The sequence below is a fragment of the Lates calcarifer genome, linkage group LG1 (genome assembly GCF_001640805.2).
Source record: "Lates calcarifer isolate ASB-BC8 linkage group LG1, TLL_Latcal_v3, whole genome shotgun sequence".
Taxonomy (NCBI): Eukaryota; Metazoa; Chordata; class Actinopteri; family Centropomidae; genus Lates; species Lates calcarifer.
The window spans coordinates 1,156,684-1,178,320 of record NC_066833.1 but is presented as its reverse complement, the minus strand read 5'-3'; the positions used below and the strand labels follow the sequence as shown (position 1 = coordinate 1,178,320).

At 41.5% G+C, this 21,637-nt stretch overlaps 1 protein-coding gene across 1 annotated transcript in view; it reads right to left on the bottom strand.

Annotated features, from left to right (window-relative positions):
* The window catches only part of LOC108891061 (trichohyalin), a 37,819-nt gene extending 25,394 nt beyond the window's left edge, over positions 1-12,425 (bottom strand). Inside the window, exons 1-15 of the mRNA XM_051072911.1 lie at positions 12,386-12,425; positions 11,070-11,538; positions 8,545-8,667; positions 8,234-8,461; positions 6,794-6,890; positions 6,034-6,173; positions 5,712-5,867; positions 4,020-5,363; positions 3,683-3,759; positions 3,212-3,341; positions 2,541-2,660; positions 1,953-2,303; positions 1,397-1,633; positions 222-398; positions 18-140 (exon numbers count right to left, since the gene is read on the bottom strand). Of these exons, the coding sequence (XP_050928868.1) occupies positions 18-140; positions 222-398; positions 1,397-1,633; positions 1,953-2,303; positions 2,541-2,660; positions 3,212-3,341; positions 3,683-3,759; positions 4,020-5,363; positions 5,712-5,867; positions 6,034-6,173; positions 6,794-6,890; positions 8,234-8,461; positions 8,545-8,667; positions 11,070-11,237 (3,471 nt within the window). The 5' untranslated portion in view covers positions 11,238-11,538; positions 12,386-12,425. The remainder of the gene's footprint in view (positions 1-17; positions 141-221; positions 399-1,396; positions 1,634-1,952; positions 2,304-2,540; positions 2,661-3,211; positions 3,342-3,682; positions 3,760-4,019; positions 5,364-5,711; positions 5,868-6,033; positions 6,174-6,793; positions 6,891-8,233; positions 8,462-8,544; positions 8,668-11,069; positions 11,539-12,385) is intronic.
* Between the last annotated feature and the right edge of the window lie 9,212 nt (positions 12,426-21,637).

Below are 21,637 nucleotides of genomic sequence, written 5' to 3'. Positions count from 1 at the left end.
ATGGTCACAAGACTCACAGCAAATTGTGGTCTGGCCTGGCTGAAGTGCTCCAACAACTTGGAGGTCTGCTGCTCTGAACCCAGATCCAACAGAGTGCAGGAGTCCAGCAGCTCAGAAACACAGTTCAAGTCCTGCAGGGTCTAAAAACATACAGTTAGGGTTAGGGGCTAGGGGTTAGGGTTACTAGTTACTTCCAGACTCTGACATGGTGTAGTTAGTACCTTGAGCAGTCTCTCTTGGTATTTCCTGCAGAACTTCATGTCCTCCTGCTGCTGCTGGCTCTGGATTTGATGATGATTCTGCAGCTCATTCACTTCCTGTTTGCTTTTGTTGAGTTGTTCAATTGTCCTCTGCACCACTGATACCATAGACTGCAGGTTTAACCCTGATCCCAACACCTAATGTAACACACACACACAAATACAAATTAACATGTTATTAATTTAATTCTATCTACTTTCTTTTAAATAAAGTTTAAAAAAGAAAATAATTTCATTTCATTTTATCTCATAGCATCTAGTCTCATTTAATTTTTTAAAATCAAATTCTACACACTGTCATCTCATGTCCTGTAATCTTAAAATCATCTAATCTCATGTCATGTGGGTGACATAACATGCTATATGATATATATAATATAATATCATGTCATCAGGTAGTTTTATCATGTGATCATTTAATCTTAATTCATGTCATGTCATCAATTCCCACACTCAATAATCCCATGTTAGATTTGTGTTCTCATGTTACCTAATCCATGTAACTTCATTTTGTGTTGTAACATTTAATTTTAGATAATTTTATCCAATCTCTTTTAATGTGATTTTATCTAAATGTATGTGTTCTTATCTCATACAATCTCTTTCATTTAATCTCATGTAATCTAATATCAGGTAATTTCATTACATTTCAAAATTTACTTGATCTAAACCCACAATCTGTTATCTAATATTGTCACATTTCATTTGCTCTTGTATCATGTAATTTCATCTTATGTCATCAAATCTCGGGTAATTTCTTCTCATCTAATAACACTTCACTTATTTAGTTCACTTATTTCACTCTTCACTTCATTTAATGTCATCAGTGTTAATAATCTGATCTCATGTCATATAATTTCAGGTCTGGTTATCACATCATTTAATTTCAATTCTTCTAATCTCATTTTATCTCATTCAATATTATGTCATCCCATGCCACATCATGTCATGTAATTTCATGCCGCCTCATTTAATCTAACCTGGTCTCATCATGTCCTCTGATCTCATATCTGTCAAGGCATGTCATCTAATCTCATCTAACCTCATTTCAAGGCATTTCATGTCATCTCCTTTCAACTCATTTCATCTCATCAAAACAATTTGGTCTGAACCCTGGTTCCTAACAGCATGGTTACCATGGTGACAGCGTGGACATAGTTGTCTCCCAGCTCCTGAGCAGTGAGGATCCTCTGCAGTGTTTCCTGCCAGGAGGCCTCAACTCGCTTCTTTTTCTGTGGTGACACAGAACTGGTGGTAGTCTTGATGTTACTACTACCAGCTTCCCTCTCCTCCTGCTTCTCCTGCTCCTCCTCTTCCTCTTCTTCTGGCCGCCTCCTGTAGATCTCCCTCAGTTCCTCCATCCTCTCCTCCACCTGGAAAACAGGAGTACCATCAGCTAACAGCACAGGTAGCTTCATCTTCTTTGTACACTTCTCTGACGGACTCCCTCTCTGCAGTAGAGATGTATTTATCCTTTAAATACTGACATTTCTTTTTGGTCAGAGTGATATCAGTTGGTCAGATTTCCCTGCAGGCGCCCTCTAGACGCTGTAATTAGTAGTAGTAGTAGTATGTCATATTGACAATAAAACAATAACAATAAAAGACAATAATACTATTGCATGGTCAAAATAACAATATCTTAAGTTAAGTGAATAACTCATTGAGGTGTAGACTAAAACAGACTCAGACCTGCTGTGCTGTTCTGAGGAAAGTGACGTAAGTTTGCAGCAGCTGCAGGTTTGAATCAATTTTCCTGTTCAGACTCTGCAGCTCCTTCAGGACCAGATCAACTCGACCAGCAAGTTCAGGACTCAGTGAGCCGGTTGAGTCAGGAGCAGGTGGACCAGGCCGAGCAGTGCTGGTTCTGGTCTGCCCTCTGGTGCCGCCTCTCTTCAGTTGCTCTGTCAGGGCCTTCAGAGGGGACAGCTGCCTGCTGGGTTCACTTGGAGGCCGGGGACTGGTTCTGCTAGTTGGATCTGTGTGCAGAGCTTGAATCTGATCCACGATCTGCTTCAAGTTTTCTGCATCGTGACCTGCAGACTGGAGACAAACCAAGAAAAATCATCTGTGGAATGTGTGAAATGCCTCATATGCATTACAGTGTTACTCTGTTATACCACAGTAACAGCAGTTTATCAACTTCCTGCTATAACCTCAGTCTGTCGTCATCTGAGAATCTGTTCGAAGCAGCTGCACAAATTTTACTGCAGTTTTTCTAGAAGGACAGAAACTTTTAGAAAAAATTATATGTGTGTGTGTTAATGTGTATGTGTGTACCTCAGCCTGTGTGTGCAGCTGCAGGTGTTTGTTCAGAGCATCTTCGGCTTCAGAGAGTTGCTGTCCTGCTTCAGAGCTGTTAGACAACACACTCCTGCCCTGCTGCACCCAAGTCCACACCTGCAAAACACACACAAACACAAACAGATGTTGTAACACAAAGGCTATCACTTTTTATTTGAAATTCTAATTTTTATTTGAATGTGGGGTGAAAAGAAGTCTTTATAGCGCATCAGACCATTTGAAGTAGTTTGCCTTGTAGTCCACCAGAGGGCAGTATCAGTAAACTAAACTAATGATAATGCACTGTAGTTTTGTTAGGGAAAAGGGGAACAGTAGCACGACCAAAGCATCTGAGAAGCACCGTGTGGAAGTATTTTGGGCTCTACACTGTGGATCACAAAGTCATGAATAAAGATAAGGCTGTTTGTCGACTTTGTAAAAAGCAACTGCCTTGCGCTTCAGTGGCCACAAATCTGTGCACTCAGCTTACCATGCTGTTCGACGGGCTGTTAATAAACTAATAATGTGTTGTGTTCTGGGGGAGTGGGCGTGAGCAAACAGGGGAGAGGGGCACATTTGAATGAATTCAAATTAACTGCAGGTCATTTTGAGTTTGTTCAGTCTTGATTGTCACTGTGATTTAGTGACACCGAGAGACAATATGTCACCTTGTCCATGAGGTGTTCACATGACGACAGCAGCTGCTGCTGCTGACTGGTCAGGGGTACTCGATGGGTGTGGTCTTCTCCACTTTGACTCTCCTTTCCCAGCATGCTCTCCTGTCCTGCCACCTGCCCACTACCAAAGAAGAACAAAATCATGCAGATTTCATGACCAGTGTTTACAAATTTCTCCTCATCTGTGAGAGGTCATCGTGTTCTGGCTCATCAGTATTAAAGCATCTGTGTATATTATGGGACAACTGTAAAATGTGCCCAGATGTAGTGAGTGTGCAGGAAGGTCAGGAGAGAGAAGGTCAAAATGTGAGTAATAAACAGTGTTTGTGTAGGGTATGGATTTAAAAATAATCTGAAGTCTCAAGTGGAACAAAATCCTGAAACTGCACCAGGCCCAGAGTGGGTCATTCACTGACCAAAGGGCTTTGCTGAATAGGTAACATTGAGGTGAACTTTTCCTACCTGCTGGTTGTAGCAGGTCTGTGCTGTTTGGTTTTTTCTTGTTTCCTGCTCAATTTGGACAAACTGATGTCTTCAGTCTGAGAGAGAGATCACAAGTTCATTTCATGTCATTATCAAAAACAATGGTGAAAATATTTTTCTTGTGAGCTTCATTTCACAACAAATAAGCACAAGTCTAGAGCTCGAGAAAAAGTAACCTAACATAACATTAACGTTACTTTCTGATGGAATGAGTTTGCTCCAGTTATCATAAAGTCCTGGATCAATAAAGCTGAATTTAGTTCTGTCTGTTGATTGGTAGATGATTTCTTCCTCAAACCCTCAACCAGCAAGTTACCTCTGATCTGGATCCAGGCTCCAAATCAGATCCAGATCCCAGCAGTTCATCTGATCTGGAACCAGGCTGCAGGTTTCTAGTCTCCTCTGATCTGGATCCAGGCTTCAGAACAGATATGATGCCAGAGTGAAGGACTCTGGTCACCTCTGATCTCGATTGGGGATGCAGGTCTATGGTCTCCTCTGATCTGGATTCAGTCTTCAGAGTTGATATGGTACCAGACTGATGGTCTCTGGTCTCATCTGATCTGGATTCAGATGGCAGATCTTTGCTCTCTGCTAATGTGGATTCAAACTGCAAGTCTATGTTCTTCTCTGATCTGGATTCAGGCTGCAGGTCTAATCTGGATCTTGACTTTGCATCTGATCTGGATTCTGGCTCAGTGTTTCTGGTGTCCTCTGAGGTGGAATGTGACTGCAGATCTGATCTACATCCAGACTGCAGGTTTCTGTCTCTTTCTGAGTTGGATCCATGATTCAGATCTGTCCCAGGTCCTAACTGGAGCTTCACCATCTTCTCTGATTTGGATTCAGACTGCAAGTTGTTGTTTTCCTCAGATCTAGATCTAAGCTTTGGAACTGATCTGGATTCAGGCTTTATATTTGATCTAGATCCTGACTCTAAGTTTCTGGTTTCCTCTGGCTCTATATCTCTGATTTGCTCTAATCTAGATCCAGGGGTCTGCTCTAATCTGGATCCTGGCTGTAGGTTTCTGGTCTCCTCTGATCTGGACTCAGACTTCACATTTGGTGTGAATTCATGCTGTAGATCTTTGGTCTCCTTTGACCTTGATCCGGGCTGATGGTCTATGGTCTCCTCTAATTTCGAATCTGACTTCAGGTCTGATCTGGATCCAGCTTTCAGGTTTAAGATGAATCTGGACTGCAGGTTCCTGATTTCCTCTAGTCTAGGTACAGGCCTTGGCTCTAATCTGAATCCAGGCTGCAGATCTGACCTAGATCCAGCTTGAACATCATCTTTGGATTCAGGTTGAAGGTCTTTGTTTTCCTCTGATCTGGATTCAGGTTTCAGAACTGATCTGGAACGTGACTTTGAGTTTCTGGTCTCTTCTAACTTGAATTCAAGCTCCACATCTCTGGTTTGCTCTGATCTAGATTCAATCCTATCTAATTTGATTCCAGGCTTTAGATCTGACCTGGATACCGTCTCAAAGTTTGTGGTCTCCTCTGATTGAGATCCAGGCCTCACATCTGCTCTGAATCCAGCCTGACGGTCTGTCGTTTCTTTTATTCTGGAATCTGACAGCAGGTCTGCGCTCTCTGCTGATGTGGATTCAGACTGCGGGTTCTGGACCAGGATTTTGTCAACTGTGAGAGTCCAGTTCTGTGGTGAAAAAAGAGTGGAGAGAGTTTTGAGTTAGGATGGTTTTGGGAAACACACGATCATCTTCAGAGGGTTCATAAACTGGATTTTAGGATCTTAGCCTTAAGGTCTCTTTTCTTTCAGTTCAGCTGCTTGATACCAGAGTTTTCAGCTGACAGAATATATTTAAATCCGGTCATCGGAGAACTGAGAATGTGGCTGGGGCAGGATTTATATTTAACCTGAACACCAGATGGTGCTGACAGAGACTGATGACTCTCACTGCTGCCAGTTCACTTACTCTGCTCTATCATCCATCCATCCACCCACCAATCCACCCTGCCATCTATCCATCCGTCCATATCTTACTTCAGAGCTTTCTGGTCTGGACTCTTGCTCTCTGATGCTGTTCTCCACCCTCAGGAGCTGCAGCCTGACAGCCTGGTCCGCCCTCCTCCTTCTATCCTGCAGTGTCTCCACCAGCTCCTCCAGCCTCGATGCCACCCCCAACCTGCACTGGGAACTCTGGGAAGAGGCAAGGAGAGAAGTTAAACCAGTGGAATTCAAAAACAATAAAAAAGAAAAAAAACAACAACAACCAGGAATGGGCCTCACTGAGATTATCCAAATTAACACACTGTAGATAGTATAGATAGACATTAAAATGAATTAAAAATTTAGACATTGTCACCTCCTCTTCCTCTCCATCCTCCTCCTCATCCTGCAGTACCCCGCCTCTCCTCTGGAGGGCCTCGGTCCTCTGCAGCTGTCTGAGTTTCTGCAGCAGGACGCTGCTGCTGGTTAAAACCTGCAGGGATTTTCCCAGAAGATCTGAAATTAAAACACAAAGACTCAAATGAAAGTCATCTGTGACAGATATATGACTGACATATTCCTGATAAATCTACATTATCTTGCACTGATTCATAACTCTGTCAACCAGAATCCTCAACCTCCAAAGAACCAGTGTAAACCAGTTTGTCCAAATCCATTTCTTTGCCAGCTTCAATCCGTTTATCTCTCATTTAAACCAGGTTTGGGTAGTTTAGAATGATGCAGCCTGGTTTTTTATTCCAGTTTAAAAATCTGTTTAAACAGTTTTAATCCACCTGCAACACCTGCGATAGATCAGTTTAAACTAGTTTATACGAGTTTATAATCAGATATGAAAATTTCACACGGTATAGTTTATCCAAGGTTTAAACTAGTTCAAAATAACTGCAGCCCTTCAATTATAACACGTCAGTTTAAACCAGTTTTTCTAAGGTTTACACCAGTTTAAATCACCTGTAACTCTGCAGCTGAAGAAAACCAGTTTAAATCATTTCATCTGTGGTTCAAAGAAATCTGACAGGTTAAACTAGCTTAAACTGTTCATAGCTGAGTTTTACAACCAGTTTAAAACAAGATAAATTCAGTCTCTTGTTATGACTAATTTGAGCAATGGTTACCTCTCCTCATGGAGTCATACGTGAGCTGAATTTCAGTCAGTCTGTCGTCATCTGGTCTGAGCTGTAGATCCTCAACTCTGTCAATACTGACAGAAAACTAGAGGCATGAAGACAGACAGATGTTATTACTCACACGTATTACTTAGTGTGAAAGTAAACAAACAAGAAAGAAAATCAAAGTCAGTCTGAGGCTTGACAACAACGTGCTTCAGCTGAGTGGAGTTTGCATGTTCTCCCTGTACCTGTGTGGGCTCTCTCTGGGTACTCTTCCCACAGTCCAAACACATGCAGGTTAGGTTAACCGGTGGCTCCCTTAGGTGTGAATGTGAGCGTGAATGGTTGTTTGTCTATATATGTCGGCCTTGTGATGGACTGGTGATCCATACAGGGTGCACCCTGTCTAGATAATGGATGGATGTAATAATTATTTTCTAAACATATAAACGCCCCTGCTTAACTACTTGATCCAAACAGATCAGAGTTCTGGATCAGGAGCTCCAGAACTCTGAACTTAACGAGCTCCAGATATCAATTTGCATTAATAACTAGTTGCTTCTGCCAACCAGTCCAGTTTGAGCTAGTTACCATGTGAATTCTTATGCCCAAAAGCATATTTTGTGTAGCGACCTTTGACCTTTGACCACCAAAATGTCATCAGTTCATCATTGAGTCCAAGTGAATGTTTGCGCAAAATTTGAAGAAATTCCCTTGAGGTGTTTCACGAGGATGGGACTGACAAACGACCTGAAAACAACTAAAATGTTACGGTAGGACTCTCCTGTGTTTAAAGAGCTACAATCAGCTGATCATTTCTCCACTCTGTTGAACTACAGAAACACAGTTCCCTGGTGGTTGTATGTTACAGAGTTATTGGCGTGGAGAGAGCTCATTAACCAACAGAGTGAAGTCTCACATTAATTAAGATTAATTAGCAGCAGCTGATGTCATTTTAATCAGAGGGAAACAAAAGAGAAGCCGTTAACATCACCTGCAGGTTTTCTGTCTTTGATTCTAAAAACAACAGGGAGGGATAAAAGGTCCAAACTGGAGGACACTATGGCTACAAATGTAACTGATACTTCCAGCACCCTCTGTGCTGGTAAAGTTGTACCTTAGTTCATTTAACTGTGACTGACAATTAAAATAGAAACAGAAAGTTCATAGTTGGTGGGTTGTTTTAGATAAAGGCTGCAGCAGGTGACTGAGGTCAGGCAGCAGGTGTTGCTAATAAAATGGCAGCCAGGCAGTGAGCATGGCTGAAAGATCCAGGAAATACACTGCACCACCTGAGGAATGTGAGACTCAGGGCTGAAATGTCCTTCATGGGAAGGATAAATCACATCCACAGAGGAGACACTGTACTTTACTGCTGACAGGGAGGAGGTCAAAGGTCACTACAGCCTAACAATAGAGTGTCACTTTACACCAGGAGATTCCTACCTCTAGCACTCTGCGGTAAAAGTCTGAAGCCAGTATCAGGACTTCCTGACGTTTCTCGAGCAGGTGAAGGAGCAGCGACCACCCATCGCTCAGAGACTCCACCATGGCCTTGTGAACTCCCTCTTCCTCCTCATTTTTCTTGTTTCGCTCCATCATCCCTTCATCCCTCCTCTTCCTCCTCTGATCCATCTTTTGGCTCACCGCCGCCAGCACTTCCCCCTCATGTTTCTGGAATAACAGCAGTGTGAAAAAGAAGGTTCTTACCCAACATTGGCATGAACAACTGTTTCCATATGTGTAGATGAGTGTACCTTGAGTTTCTCCATCAGCTGCTGCTGCTCCTGGATCAGGGTCTGGTTTTCCTCCTGGTTCAATCCAATCTCACAGAGGCTTGGATGGGCCTGGACCAACTGGATATGGACTAGAGACCCGCTCTGAGCAACAAACATACAAACACATGTGGGGTGAGAACAGTGAAAGCAGTTTGTTTTGTGCTGCACTTCCAGACGAGTATGACAGGAGGACTGATGACGCCTTTCAGATGAGAGGTGAAAAGAAATCTAGCTGCCTTCAACTCCAGCACTTATGACAGAAACTCAGCTTGCTGCCCGCAAAGCACAGTGAGTGACAAAACTGTTTACTATGCACAAATTACTTATTTGATCCTTCATAAGGCTCCAAAGCCTGACAACAACTTTAGTGACTTTCTGCTCTTTATAAACTCATTCCCAAGATTTTTAAAAATAGTGTTTGGTTTCTGAAATACCAGGTAGATGTAGATGCATACTGATGAGGTTCATCAAACAGATAATTGACTAATAATAATGTTTAATGATGACACTGGTTAAACTGTTTGTATTGTTTGACTTTGTTCTGGTTTATTCCCCACAGAGCGACCTGACAACTGAAGGTCAACATGTATCTCCATCACACGTGTGTGTTGGTGTTACAGCATTCCTCAGGGTGATACAGTATCTGTGGCATGTCGACCAAAAAAGGACACAACGTGACGCGTGTCGACATGCTTCAAAACACACACACACACACAATTTAAAAAATCTCTCAACAGTTCCCAAAACTATTATCTCATACACATACACACATGAACAGATTTAAATACACCCTCAAGACAGCAGGAGGCATCAGCTGTTAGACACAAACACACAAACACACACGCTGCCCACTTCTACAGCAGCATCAATAAATAGTTTGTGCTATAACAGGAAACAGCACATGGACAGAAAAGTGACTGACTGTCTGAAACAGCCTCCAAAGGAAGACTCTCACTTTACAAACCTGCTTCAGCCAAAGCTAACAGACTATTACTACTGGATAAATAAATAGTAATTAAAATAAATAAGAATCTAAATAAAAAAAACTCAAAGCTAACAATCTTAGAACTCACTGAAAATGAAGCTAAACTCAAAATGAACAGTCAGAGTTCACAATCAGGCTGATGATGTGGCTGAAAGGTTGAAAAAGGTAGTGTCAGTTTAACGGTTCATTCAGTTTGAACAGTCTAATAATTCACTAAAATCAAACTAAAAGCTCACTTCTGTCAAGGCTAACTGTTTAGCTAAACACTTGATATCAGACTAACGCTGAAGCTGTTGCTGAAAAGGGAAACTCTAATTTGAACAGATGACATTAGCTAATTAAGATTAGCTAACAGGAGACTGAAGCGGACTTGACCTAAGTTAGAAGTAACAGATACGGCAAACTAAATCTGAACTGAATGGCAACTAATCGCTGACCAAAGCCAAAGCTAACAATGGAACAGCTAACAAAAACTGAAGCTGTCGAACTGTCTAACTTAAGTCTGATCGCTCACTGAAGTCAAAGTTAATGGCTAAAATCAGGATGATGCTGAAGCCGTTTTAAAAGATAAAATCTCAGTTTAACAAAACTATGTGTACCTAACTAAATGCAAAGCTAACAGTCTGATACAGCTCAGTGAAGTCAAAATTGAACTTTAACCGTCATAAAAAAAAGTAATTAATTTCCATGTTCAAGAAATCGGTAAATTTCATTTTTTGTGCACGGACAGATACAATGTCAACGCAGCATAATAGAGCACGCAGGGATGACATATTTTTGTAGTCCATCTCAGAACTTAGCGTCTGAACCTTCCAGGTTTAGTTGATCAGATAATCTTCTCAGATGAACACCACTGTTCTGATGTTTGAAGCCTAAATCCAATCTCAAGAAGTAAAAAGCTAATGTTAGGCTATAAACCAACTACACCACGGTCACATGACGTCAACGTCTCCACCACTAAGCTTCCAACTGGTCATTTCATTTAGCTCTGAGCTCTTCTACAAAAGCCTTTCTTCTTAGAAAGTTAGTGAGAGTTTGAAAGAGCGTGAGTAGAAACACAACGAGGCTGTAAAGGTGGACTGGTGAGTAGATGGGTTTTCATGTTAACGTCCCCGACAACCTCTGTAGTCTCATTTAGACACTCGTTAGCAACCGCCTTTTTTAAGACACGTAAAAGCTTCAAACATCAGGAGTGGGGGATTTACTGACCCATTTTATGTCGGAGAATAAAACCTGAAAATGTCTTGAGCTTGTGTTAAAACCACAGACCTTATTTCAGACATTTAACCAGAAACACATTGAGTGAGACAAGGGAGCCAGGACTGCTAAAATGTTAACTTTCAGGTTTTAAGACTCATTTCTGCACCACTGTATACCTTGCTAACGCTACTTTACAAAAGTTTGTATATCGACATTGGTCATGTGACCCTGTTCGCCCAACTTTATCAGAGCTTCTGCCCACTTGGTTTTGGCAACTGAAGGTGGAGAGCTTATTGACTCACAACACGTTTTTACAAACCCTGAGGACAGAGATGATGATCTGTGATTGGCCAGCCTGGATGGCAATGGTGCTTAGGGTGGTGAAAGACTGAGAAAGCTTCACATTCCTTCCTCCTCCGATGATCATCTTTCCCGCCTTCTTTTGTTGTCCACATGTCACTGTCTCTTCAGTCTCTCTAGCCGTCATGACGAAAGGCTAAATCCCCAAGATCCCGTTCAAAGTTGAGAAATGGCAGTCTGTTTGCACTTGTCTCTTACTTTTAGTTCCAGTCCAATTCAACCACTCTTCCTCCACTTTCCCACCTTATTCTTATTCTCTTATTTCCTCTTTTTCTCTTTATTTTCCTTGCATTATCCAACGTTCCCAAAGAGTTTCTTAACTGAATCTGGACCAGTCTGTATTGGGAAAAGCGTCAAGTTCCCAGTGAGGATTCGCTCAACAGCAGTAATCCAGTTTCCTCTTCTTTAAACACTGATGGCTGTATTTCCTACAGAAAACAGACAACATGAGTTACAGCAGAACGTTTTATCTATTCAGTGGTGGAAGAAGTTTTCAGATCCTTTAGCAAGGTAAACGTATGAATGCACTGTAACACGGTAAAAACTCAGCTACAAGTAAAAGTCCTGCACTGAAATGTTGCTTTAGTGAAAATAATTGAGTATAAAACCTGTTTTTTCAGGTCTTTGGTCAATATTTATTCTCTCAGTTTGGTAGTAACACATGTTTAAATCCCAGTCATCCATAAACAGATGCTTTTTAAGTCATTGATCAACAGACTTGCAGCAAACCTTAGATATCAAGTAAGGGAGGATATCATTTCTTATTTTCATATCTCTAATGCACAAAAAAAAAAAAAAAAAAAAACACAGGAAAGCACAAGTGACACTTTATCAAAGTTATAATAAAACCATTCATTCACTTAGTCACCATCTTAGCCAGTTCTAAATTCATTTAGTTTCATTAATCAGGTTAAATACATATATTTGTTATGTGCAACTCTCTGGATTATCCAGCATCTGTAATCACTATACAGCCAAGTAAGAGATGCTGTGAATTGTGGTCATAATCAGATATACAACACGTTTATTAATGTTCAGTATTATTATTCCAGCTGTTTATACAGATGGAGTTGTTAATAAAGACTGAGGTCTGATTACAGCTGTATTATTGTATGATAAACGGGTAAAAATATTCCTAACTTTATAATATTTTTCATCAAGTCCCTGAGGGACTTTAATCTTTTATGAAGTTTTCTGTAACCACCTGGCATCAAATGTAGGAAGTAAGTTCACACAGAGAGATGAGTAAAGATCAGAAACAGTGGAGGACAGTACCTGAAACACGTCCCTGGAGGTCTGCTGCTGCTGAGACTGTGGAGCAATGAAAAACTGTGAGAGGAAACAGCTGACAGAGGAGGCGGCAGAGAGGAGGTAAAAATAGACGTGGTTTCCAGTCGGATTATCACTCCACTGAATGACAGAGAGACATCTGCCTTCCATAAACAAACACTCCTCTCTCTCTCTCTTTTAGTGACACACTGTGTAAATATATCAGCACATGAAGTCAGATGAAACAAAGATGTGTAAATCAAAGAAAAACACCTCATCAGTGATTAATTATACAGTAAGAATCTCAAATAACAAAACAGATGAAATAAAGACTGTACCATTAAAGGTGAGTATTGTGTATGTAGTCTGATTTATCTTACATTCCTTTATTATATCCATGACAGCACACAAAGGCCTGCTGCCACAAATACTCATGGAAACTAATGGAAACTCGTGTGTGTCTCTGTGTGTTTGTTCAGGGTGGGGTTTCCTGGACCTGTTCTGATGGAGTATGCTGGCAGCTTTATTTTAGCATGTTAGCATGCTAACACTCACTAGTTAAAGGATCATTTTCAGACGTACCTGAGAACACTGTATGAATGAGCTCTGTGTATGACTGTTTTATCAGATGGATGACATGACGGCTCCCTCAAAGTGAAGCCCCCTGGTGGCTGGCTGCAGTATAGGTCATAAACACATCCTCTGCATCTTTATGAATGAGACATGAATATAAACATCAGAGTATGCATGAAATAAAAAAATGTTTTCTGTCAGTTAAGGTAGTTCTAATCACGCTGATTTATGTTCAAGTGATCTTTTTAATCTGGGATACTTTGGCTTCATTTTTGTACATTAGGAGGAAGTGGAGATGCATTCTCCATCTTAATGGACAGTTATTAATGTAGCTGTGTTTCTTCTACTTCAAACTGGATCTGTAAAGATGCTGGACAGGCCAACACTCTCGCCATCACCTCGTCCAACGACCTCAGGGGTTAGAGTTACAGTTTAAATCTAACGATCATTTTTAATCATATTCTGGGTATCTATCATCTTTGAGAAGGAATTTAAATTAAATTAAATTAATATGCTGCTTACGCATCAATACATAAGTAATAACAGTCTTATAATGGTGTTGTACTTTGAAAGGGTCCATCCTGCATTGTTAGTACTTAACATAACTAAGATAAGATAATCCATTATTAGTCCCATAGCGGGGAAATTTACAGCAGCAGCAGTAAGGATTGTAAAAAAAATAGAAAAAGGCATAAGTATGAGTAAAATACCAAAATGACATGTAGATGTTAATAATTCTCTATGTTTACTGTAGGAAAGACAGTCTATCATAGCACTTTCATTTAAATGTACATTTATTATACTTTGTATTACTACTACATTTTTAAAGCATCACACTATTTCAGCAGCAGTCATTCGTATTTGAAAGTAAAAAGTAAAGGATTTGTCACAATTACATCCTTAAGCATCTTAAAGACTCAGTTATTTATGTTATTTATGTGTGTATGTTATTTTGTTGTTGGTTTTGTTGGTTTTGTCGAGGGGAGTTAATAATGACCAGGCCTGTAATGGCATCAAGACTATAAGAACCGCATGAAGGACAAGGGGGTGGCGTGTGGCTCTTTCAAGCCTCAACTATATTCATTTGTGGAGTTTACACAGATGCCTAATTGTTTTCATTCATTGTCCATTTGAAGATCATCATCATCATCTATGTATTCCACATGTGCACTACGAATCAAAGAGCTGCTCTGGCTGCTGTACTCAGCGCTCAGAAAATATAGAAATAACTATATGCAAATAGACAGGGACAGCAAGAAAGTGATGTGTGTTGGTGTTCAATTACAACAGGAGAGCTCATGCACATTAGTTTTGTGGAGCCTGCAACTGCAGAAAGTAGAAAGTTCTGCCTTGTTTCCTAAGTTTTATTTTGTTTTGTGTCCATAATTCCATATAATAAACAAAGTGCAACCCATAATGTTCAATACGAGGAAATACATGTCTTTATGGATTCATAAAGGATCTTTTTCTTCTGTTTTTCATCGTCCAGTCTTATGGACTGTGAGGAGGTTGGTATGTCAGGTGTGTCATCAGTTCAGTGAAGTATTTTGTTCAAATATGCAAAAGCCACAATTCACACTCTCTCACTGCTCTGGCAGTCACTGAGGTTCCCATAGGAACGAATGGACCTGTGGTTGACTTGCACACATACACAGAGCTGTGTGGAAACAAGGTGTTAGAGTAGATGATCATGTTGCTCTGTGACTGCCGGATGTGAAAACAAGCATCTGTTTGACAACAAGTTAAATGTAACAACTGGCTTTTGCTGCAGGTTTAATGCTTCAGTTCGGTGAGGTTAGCTATCACTGATATGCAGTATGTTTGCCCCAGAGGAGCCAGGCTGCAGGATCTGAAGAGTGACAATGTGTTTTACAGCTTTTCTAAACCAGGGGTAGAAGAAGGCGTAGATGACAGGGTTCAGACAGGAGTTAAAATACACCAGTAAGCTCATAAAAGTCTCAGTTGGAGAACCAACCAAGATGCTGCCTGTAAGACAAAAAATAAAGTACGGACAGTAGCAAATCAGAAATGCAACTACAACAACACCAAGAGTCCTGGCTGCTTTCAGCTCAGACTTCTTCATCATCAGAGTCATTGAATACTGGACTGTGATGGTTGTAACATGAGAGCGCATGGCACGAGCCTGAGACACTGCCACCACAAACACTCTCATATACAGAGCTGTGATGACTGTAATGCAACTGGTGAAGGCCACAAGATCCTCTTCTCCTACAACTTCAACCACACACTCTCCATAGCAGGAATTATACCGACCTGGTTGTTTCAGGTGATCATATGAAATGAAAATGCCATAGAAAAAAGCAAAGATCCAACACAGACAAACAGTAATGCTAACAACTTTATCAGTGATCCTGGTGGAGTAATGCATAGGATCACAAATAGCCACATAACGGTCGACTGATACAAGCACCATGTTTAACGCAGAGGTATAGACCAGGGTGTAAGGTATAAGATAATACAGAGCACACATGAGGTCACCTAGGACCCAGCAAAACCCTGTCATGAAGATAGTAAATGGAATCAGGAGGAAACCCACAAAGAAGTCTGAGACCGCCAGAGAGAGGAGGAGGAGGTTGGTGGGGGAGTGGAGCTGCCTGAAACCACAACACATCAACAATATTATCAAGAAGAGAAGAAGAAACACTCAGAATATCAGAGGCTTAACTCACGGCTATGGACTCAAACAGACAGAAAGAAATACTGACATCCTTAATTACCACAACTGCACTATAGATTAACAAACAAATAGATTAACTTCACAATCTTACAAAAGCTCACACATGACACAAGCTCTGATATTCACTGACATTTCACAACATCTTCAGGACAGTGTAACAGTAAATCTAAGCCAGTTGAGAGGTTTCTATCTACCTGTAGTGGGAGATAGAGATGATGACCAGCAGGTTGAGAGCAGCAGTCAGCACAGAGATGAAGAACAGCAGGATGTAAATGAACACAGTCACAGAGTCAGGAGGCTTTGGCTTCTTACAGGAGGTGTTGAGGAGCTGTGGGAAGCAGAGTTCATCTTCTTCCATCATCAGAGAGGAGAAGCTGCTGAGCTCTGACAGCTGTATGACCACAGCTCTGTCTGTGTACAGCTCTTTTATTTCCTCTCCTCTCTGACATAAACTCTCCTCCTCCCTCACTCCACGAATCAAACTTTTCATTCAGCTAAGTTTGCCCCTGTCATGTGTCACCCCACCACCCTTCACTGTCTAAGATTACGTCATCATCTGCTTCTCTATGATGTCTTTTCTTTGACTGAAATGAGCCTGCTAAGAAGCTAGTCCTGATTTACTTGGTACAACACATAAAGTATGGGGTATCATGTCCCTGAGTGGCCTGACTGAAGACATCTCTATTAACACCTTATGGTGGATGACAAGTCCATCGCTTTGTTGTTTTAGTGAGTTTTAATGACCAGTCATATTTATTTTTGGTTTCTTTACTAATATACAAATAAAAAACAAGGATAATGTACACATTTTTTGTAAAATATCACAATTTTCAGGAAAAAAGTGGTTTCTACTGTGACCTCCCTTTGCACTCAGCACATCTTGAACTCTTTTGGGGAGACTGTCTTGAAGATTTCTGAGGTAATTTTCCAGTTTATTAGTTTATTAGTGTTCTTTAGATTTAGGCTGTCCTTTTGTTCTTTCTCTGTTCAAGTGATCCCATACTGCCTATATAATATTCAGGTCTGGACTCTGTGAAGGATGATTTATCTTTTTTTTTTTTTCTAAAAATATGATTTTGTGGCATTAGCAGTGTGCTTGGGATCATTATCATGCTGAAAAATAAAACCATTCAGGAGGCTGGAGAAGTTGGCTTAGGCTGGGTGAGTGTTCTCTGCCAGCTGATGCTTTGAGGTTTATTTCCCCCCTACCCATTGTCTAGCTTTCGCCACATTTAACAGCTTCCTCAGTGTAGAAAGGTAAGTGTACTGCTGGGCTGTATAGCCCTTCTGTCAGGTACTTGTTTGTTGTTTTTTCTTTTTTATTTTCGAGGTGAATCCCTGCTGCTGTTACTGTGTGTATTTTGTGTTTTCTTCTTATTCATGGTGAATATGGCAGTTTTTGACTTAGCTGGGTTCATGGTTAACCCCACGCTGAGTTTATTTGATAAGTGTAGAAAGGTTGACTTATAATATTCCTGCAGTGGCATCTCTTGTTGAGGCAGAGCTGAAAGCAGTTGTTCTCACTGCTTTAGTTGAGCGTGGTGTTTTTCCCCCTCTGCCAGCCATGGAGCCACCCGATCCAGCGATTAGGGCGGCTACCCCTGTGTCATGGATAAGGGAGGGCCTCTCCAGTACGGCAGAGCCTCTTAGCTGGCCAGGGCCTCTGGTGGAGGAGGTGACTGAGCCGCAGCCTGTAGGCCATACTCCAGTAGCGCGAGGTGAAGTGAAGGAAAAGCCGTGTACTCTGCCCCAGTTTGACACGTTTTCAGCTGATTCTTCTCTTGGCTTCAGGCTGCATGCTCAGTTAAAGGTACGGCTCACCTGTCTTCAGCTGAGGAAAGAGGAGCGAGAACAGGAATTCCAGCTTTGGAGAGAGATGGCGCTGAAATGGCTGGAGGCTGACACCGCTAGTCGGGGCCTGACTCTGTGGTTGCACTCAGTGTTAGTAAAAACATTTTGCTTGTGCCTATTTACGTGAGTCTGAGGTGGAAGCCTATTTCGGTGCATTTGAATGCATTGCTGCTGCCCTGCACTGGCCAAAGGATGTCTGGGCCATCCTGTGACAATGCAAGCTATGAGGCAAGGCTCAGGAGGCTTCTTCTTCTCTGTCCGTGGAAGACGGCTTAAATTATGAGAGGGTAAAGAGTAAGAGACTTATAGGTAGTGCTTTAGGGACCTTAAGAAAACACCAGACCAGACTCACTCAGATGTTGCCAGAGAAAATGGATATTGTTCGACTGGTGGTGCTCAGCCTGCAAAGTAAGTGATTTTGACTATCTGCAGGAGCTGATGATATTGGAGGAATTTAAGAACTGCATGTCACACACTACAGCAGGCCACTATTTTGGCGGACGAGTACGCCTTGACTCATAAAACTGTCATCTCCAGGCATGATCTCCGCAATTCTCATCCGAGGGCCGGTGATATGCAAGTGGTGCGTAGTAGTAGCACATCCAGCTCAAAGGATGAGAAACTCTGTTTTTTCTGTTGAAAGTCTGACCATCTCATTGCTGATTGTGTCGCCTGGAAATATAAGCAGCTGGGGGCAGGTGCAGCTTCTAAGCAGCCAAAGGGAGTAGGGCTAGTCAAAAGCAAATGCAAAAGTCTGCAAAAGCATTCCTCTGTGTCCGTCGGTGGTACAGCAACCTTCAACTGAGACTGCTCCTGTTAGTGTTAGCCATTGCTGCCTTAGTTGGTGAGTGTGGCTGCCCACAGAGCACTAATTCTGTTTGACCACAAGCTTTGTGTTTTGGAAGTGCACCAACCTTAAGCCAGCAAATTTATGTTATTTATGTGTGTATGTTATTTTGTTGTTGGTTTTGTTGGTTTTGTCGAGGGGAGTTAATAATGACCAGGCCTGTAATGGCATCAAGACTATAAGAACCGCATGAAGGACAAGGGGGTGGCGTGTGGCTCTTTCAAGCCTCAACTATATTCATTTGTGGAGTTTACACAGATGCCTAATTGTTTTCATTCATTGTCCATTTGAAGATCATCATCATCATCTATGTATTCCACATGTGCACTACGAATCAAAGAGCTGCTCTGGCTGCTGTACTCAGCGCTCAGAAAATATAGAAATAACTATATGCAAATAGACAGGGACAGCAAGAAAGTGATGTGTGTTGGTGTTCAATTACAACAGGAGAGCTCATGCACATTAGTTTTGTGGAGCCTGCAACTGCAGAAAGTAGAAAGTTCTGCCTTGTTTCCTAAGTTTTATTTTGTTTTGTGTCCATAATTCCATATAATAAACAAAGTGCAACCCATAATGTTCAATACGAGGAAATACATGTCTTTATGGATTCATAAAGGATCTTTTTCTTCTGTTTTTCATCGTCCAGTCTTATGGACTGTGAGGAGGTTGGTATGTCAGGTGTGTCATCAGTTCAGTGAAGTATTTTGTTCAAATATGCAAAAGCCACAATTCACACTCTCTCACTGCTCTGGCAGTCACTGAGGTTCCCATAGGAACGAATGGACCTGTGGTTGACTTGCACACATACACAGAGCTGTGTGGAAACAAGGTGTTAGAGTAGATGATCATGTTGCTCTGTGACTGCCGGATGTGAAAACAAGCATCTGTTTGACAACAAGTTAAATGTAACAACTGGCTTTTGCTGCAGGTTTAATGCTTCAGTTCGGTGAGGTTAGCTATCACTGATATGCAGTATGTTTGCCCCAGAGGAGCCAGGCTGCAGGATCTGAAGAGTGACAATGTGTTTTACAGCTTTTCTAAACCAGGGGTAGAAGAAGGCGTAGATGACAGGGTTCAGACAGGAGTTAAAATACACCAGTAAGCTCATAAAAGTCTCAGTTGGAGAACCAACCAAGATGCTGCCTGTAAGACAAAAAATAAAGTACGGACAGTAGCAAATCAGAAATGCAACTACAACAACACCAAGAGTCCTGGCTGCTTTCAGCTCAGACTTCTTCATCATCAGAGTCATTGAATACTGGACTGTGATGGTTGTAACATGAGAGCGCATGGCACGAGCCTGAGACACTGCCACCACAAACACTCTCATATACAGAGCTGTGATGACTGTAATGCAACTGGTGAAGGCCACAAGATCCTCTTCTCCTACAACTTCAACCACACACTCTCCATAGCAGGAATTATACCGACCTGGTTGTTTCAGGTGATCATATGAAATGAAAATGCCATAGAAAAAAGCAAAGATCCAACACAGACAAACAGTAATGCTAACAACTTTATCAGTGATCCTGGTGGAGTAATGCATAGGATCACAAATAGCCACATAACGGTCGACTGATACAAGCACCATGTTTAACGCAGAGGTATAGACCAGGGTGTAAGGTATAAGATAATACAGAGCACACATGAGGTCACCTAGGACCCAGCAAAACCCTGTCATGAAGATAGTAAATGGAATCAGGAGGAAACCCACAAAGAAGTCTGAGACCGCCAGAGAGAGGAGGAGGAGGTTGGTGGGGGAGTGGAGCTGCCTGAAACCACAACACATCAACAATATTATCAAGAAGAGAAGAAGAAACACTCAGAATATCAGAGGCTTAACTCACGGCTATGGACTCAAACAGACAGAAAGAAATACTGACATCCTTAATTACCACAACTGCACTATAGATTAACAAACAAATAGATTAACTTCACAATCTTACAAAAGCTCACACATGACACAAGCTCTGATATTCACTGACATTTCACAACATCTTCAGGACAGTGTAACAGTAAATCTAAGCCAGTTGAGAGGTTTCTATCTACCTGTAGTGGGAGATAGAGATGATGACCAGCAGGTTGAGAGCAGCAGTCAGCACAGAGATGAAGAACAGCAGGATGTAAATGAACACAGTCACAGAGTCAGGAGGCTTTGGCTTCTTACAGGAGGTGTTGAGGAGCTGTGGGAAGCAGAGTTCATCTTCTTCCATCATCAGAGAGGAGAAGCTGCTGAGCTCTGACAGCTGTATGACCACAGCTCTGTCTGTGTACAGCTCTTTTATTTCCTCTCCTCTCTGACATAAACTCTCCTCCTCCCTCACTCCACGAATCAAACTTTTCATTCAGCTAAGTTTGCCCCTGTCATGTGTCACCCCACCACCCTTCACTGTCTAAGATTACATCATCATCTGCTTCTCTATAATTTCTTTTCTTTTCTTTTCTTTTCAACTGAAATTGAATTGAAACTGAAATTCCCTCCTATACCACGAGCCAGGCTCTTAGGTTCTCAGAAAGAGGTCAACTCAAGTCAAGTCAAATTTTATTTATATAGCGCCAATTCACAACAGAAGTTATGTGGAGGCACTGTACATATAGAGCAGGTCTAGACAGCTACTCTTTATCTTATAAAATGTACAAAGAGAAACCTAACAGATCCACCATGAGCAGCACTAGGTGACTGTGGCAAGGAAAAACCTCCTTTTAAGAGGCAGAAACCTCGAGCAGAACCGGACTCAGGGTGGGCGGCTATCTGCGTCGACCGGTTGGGTTTAGACAGAGAGAGAGGGGGGTGGGGGGGTAAGACTAAGACAACATTGCAGATACACAGACTAAGTCAAAATGTAAATAGTAGTAATTATAATAATAATAATAATAGTTATAGCTAAAGGAATAATAATGACAAAACAGTGAAACATTAGGAGCACTAACTCTATCACTAACACTAATAAATGTTTAATTATTGTTGCATCAAATGGAAAAATGGTAACCTGAAATAGGAATCAGAATAATACGCTAGCCGAAAGTTATGGCATAAAGATGAGTTTTTAGTTTGGATTTAAAGGCCTCAACTGAGTCAGCCTGTCTAATATCAATAGGGAGGTTGTTCCAGAGGAAGGGGGTCTGATAGGAGAAGGCCCTGCAGCCTGCTGACTTCTTTTTAACTCTGGGGACAGACAGCAGCCCTGCACTCTGAGAACGCAGAGCACGGGAGGGAATATAAGGGTTAAGAAGATCAGACAGGTATGAGGGGGCTAACCCATTTCAAATTTTATATGTCATTAAGAGA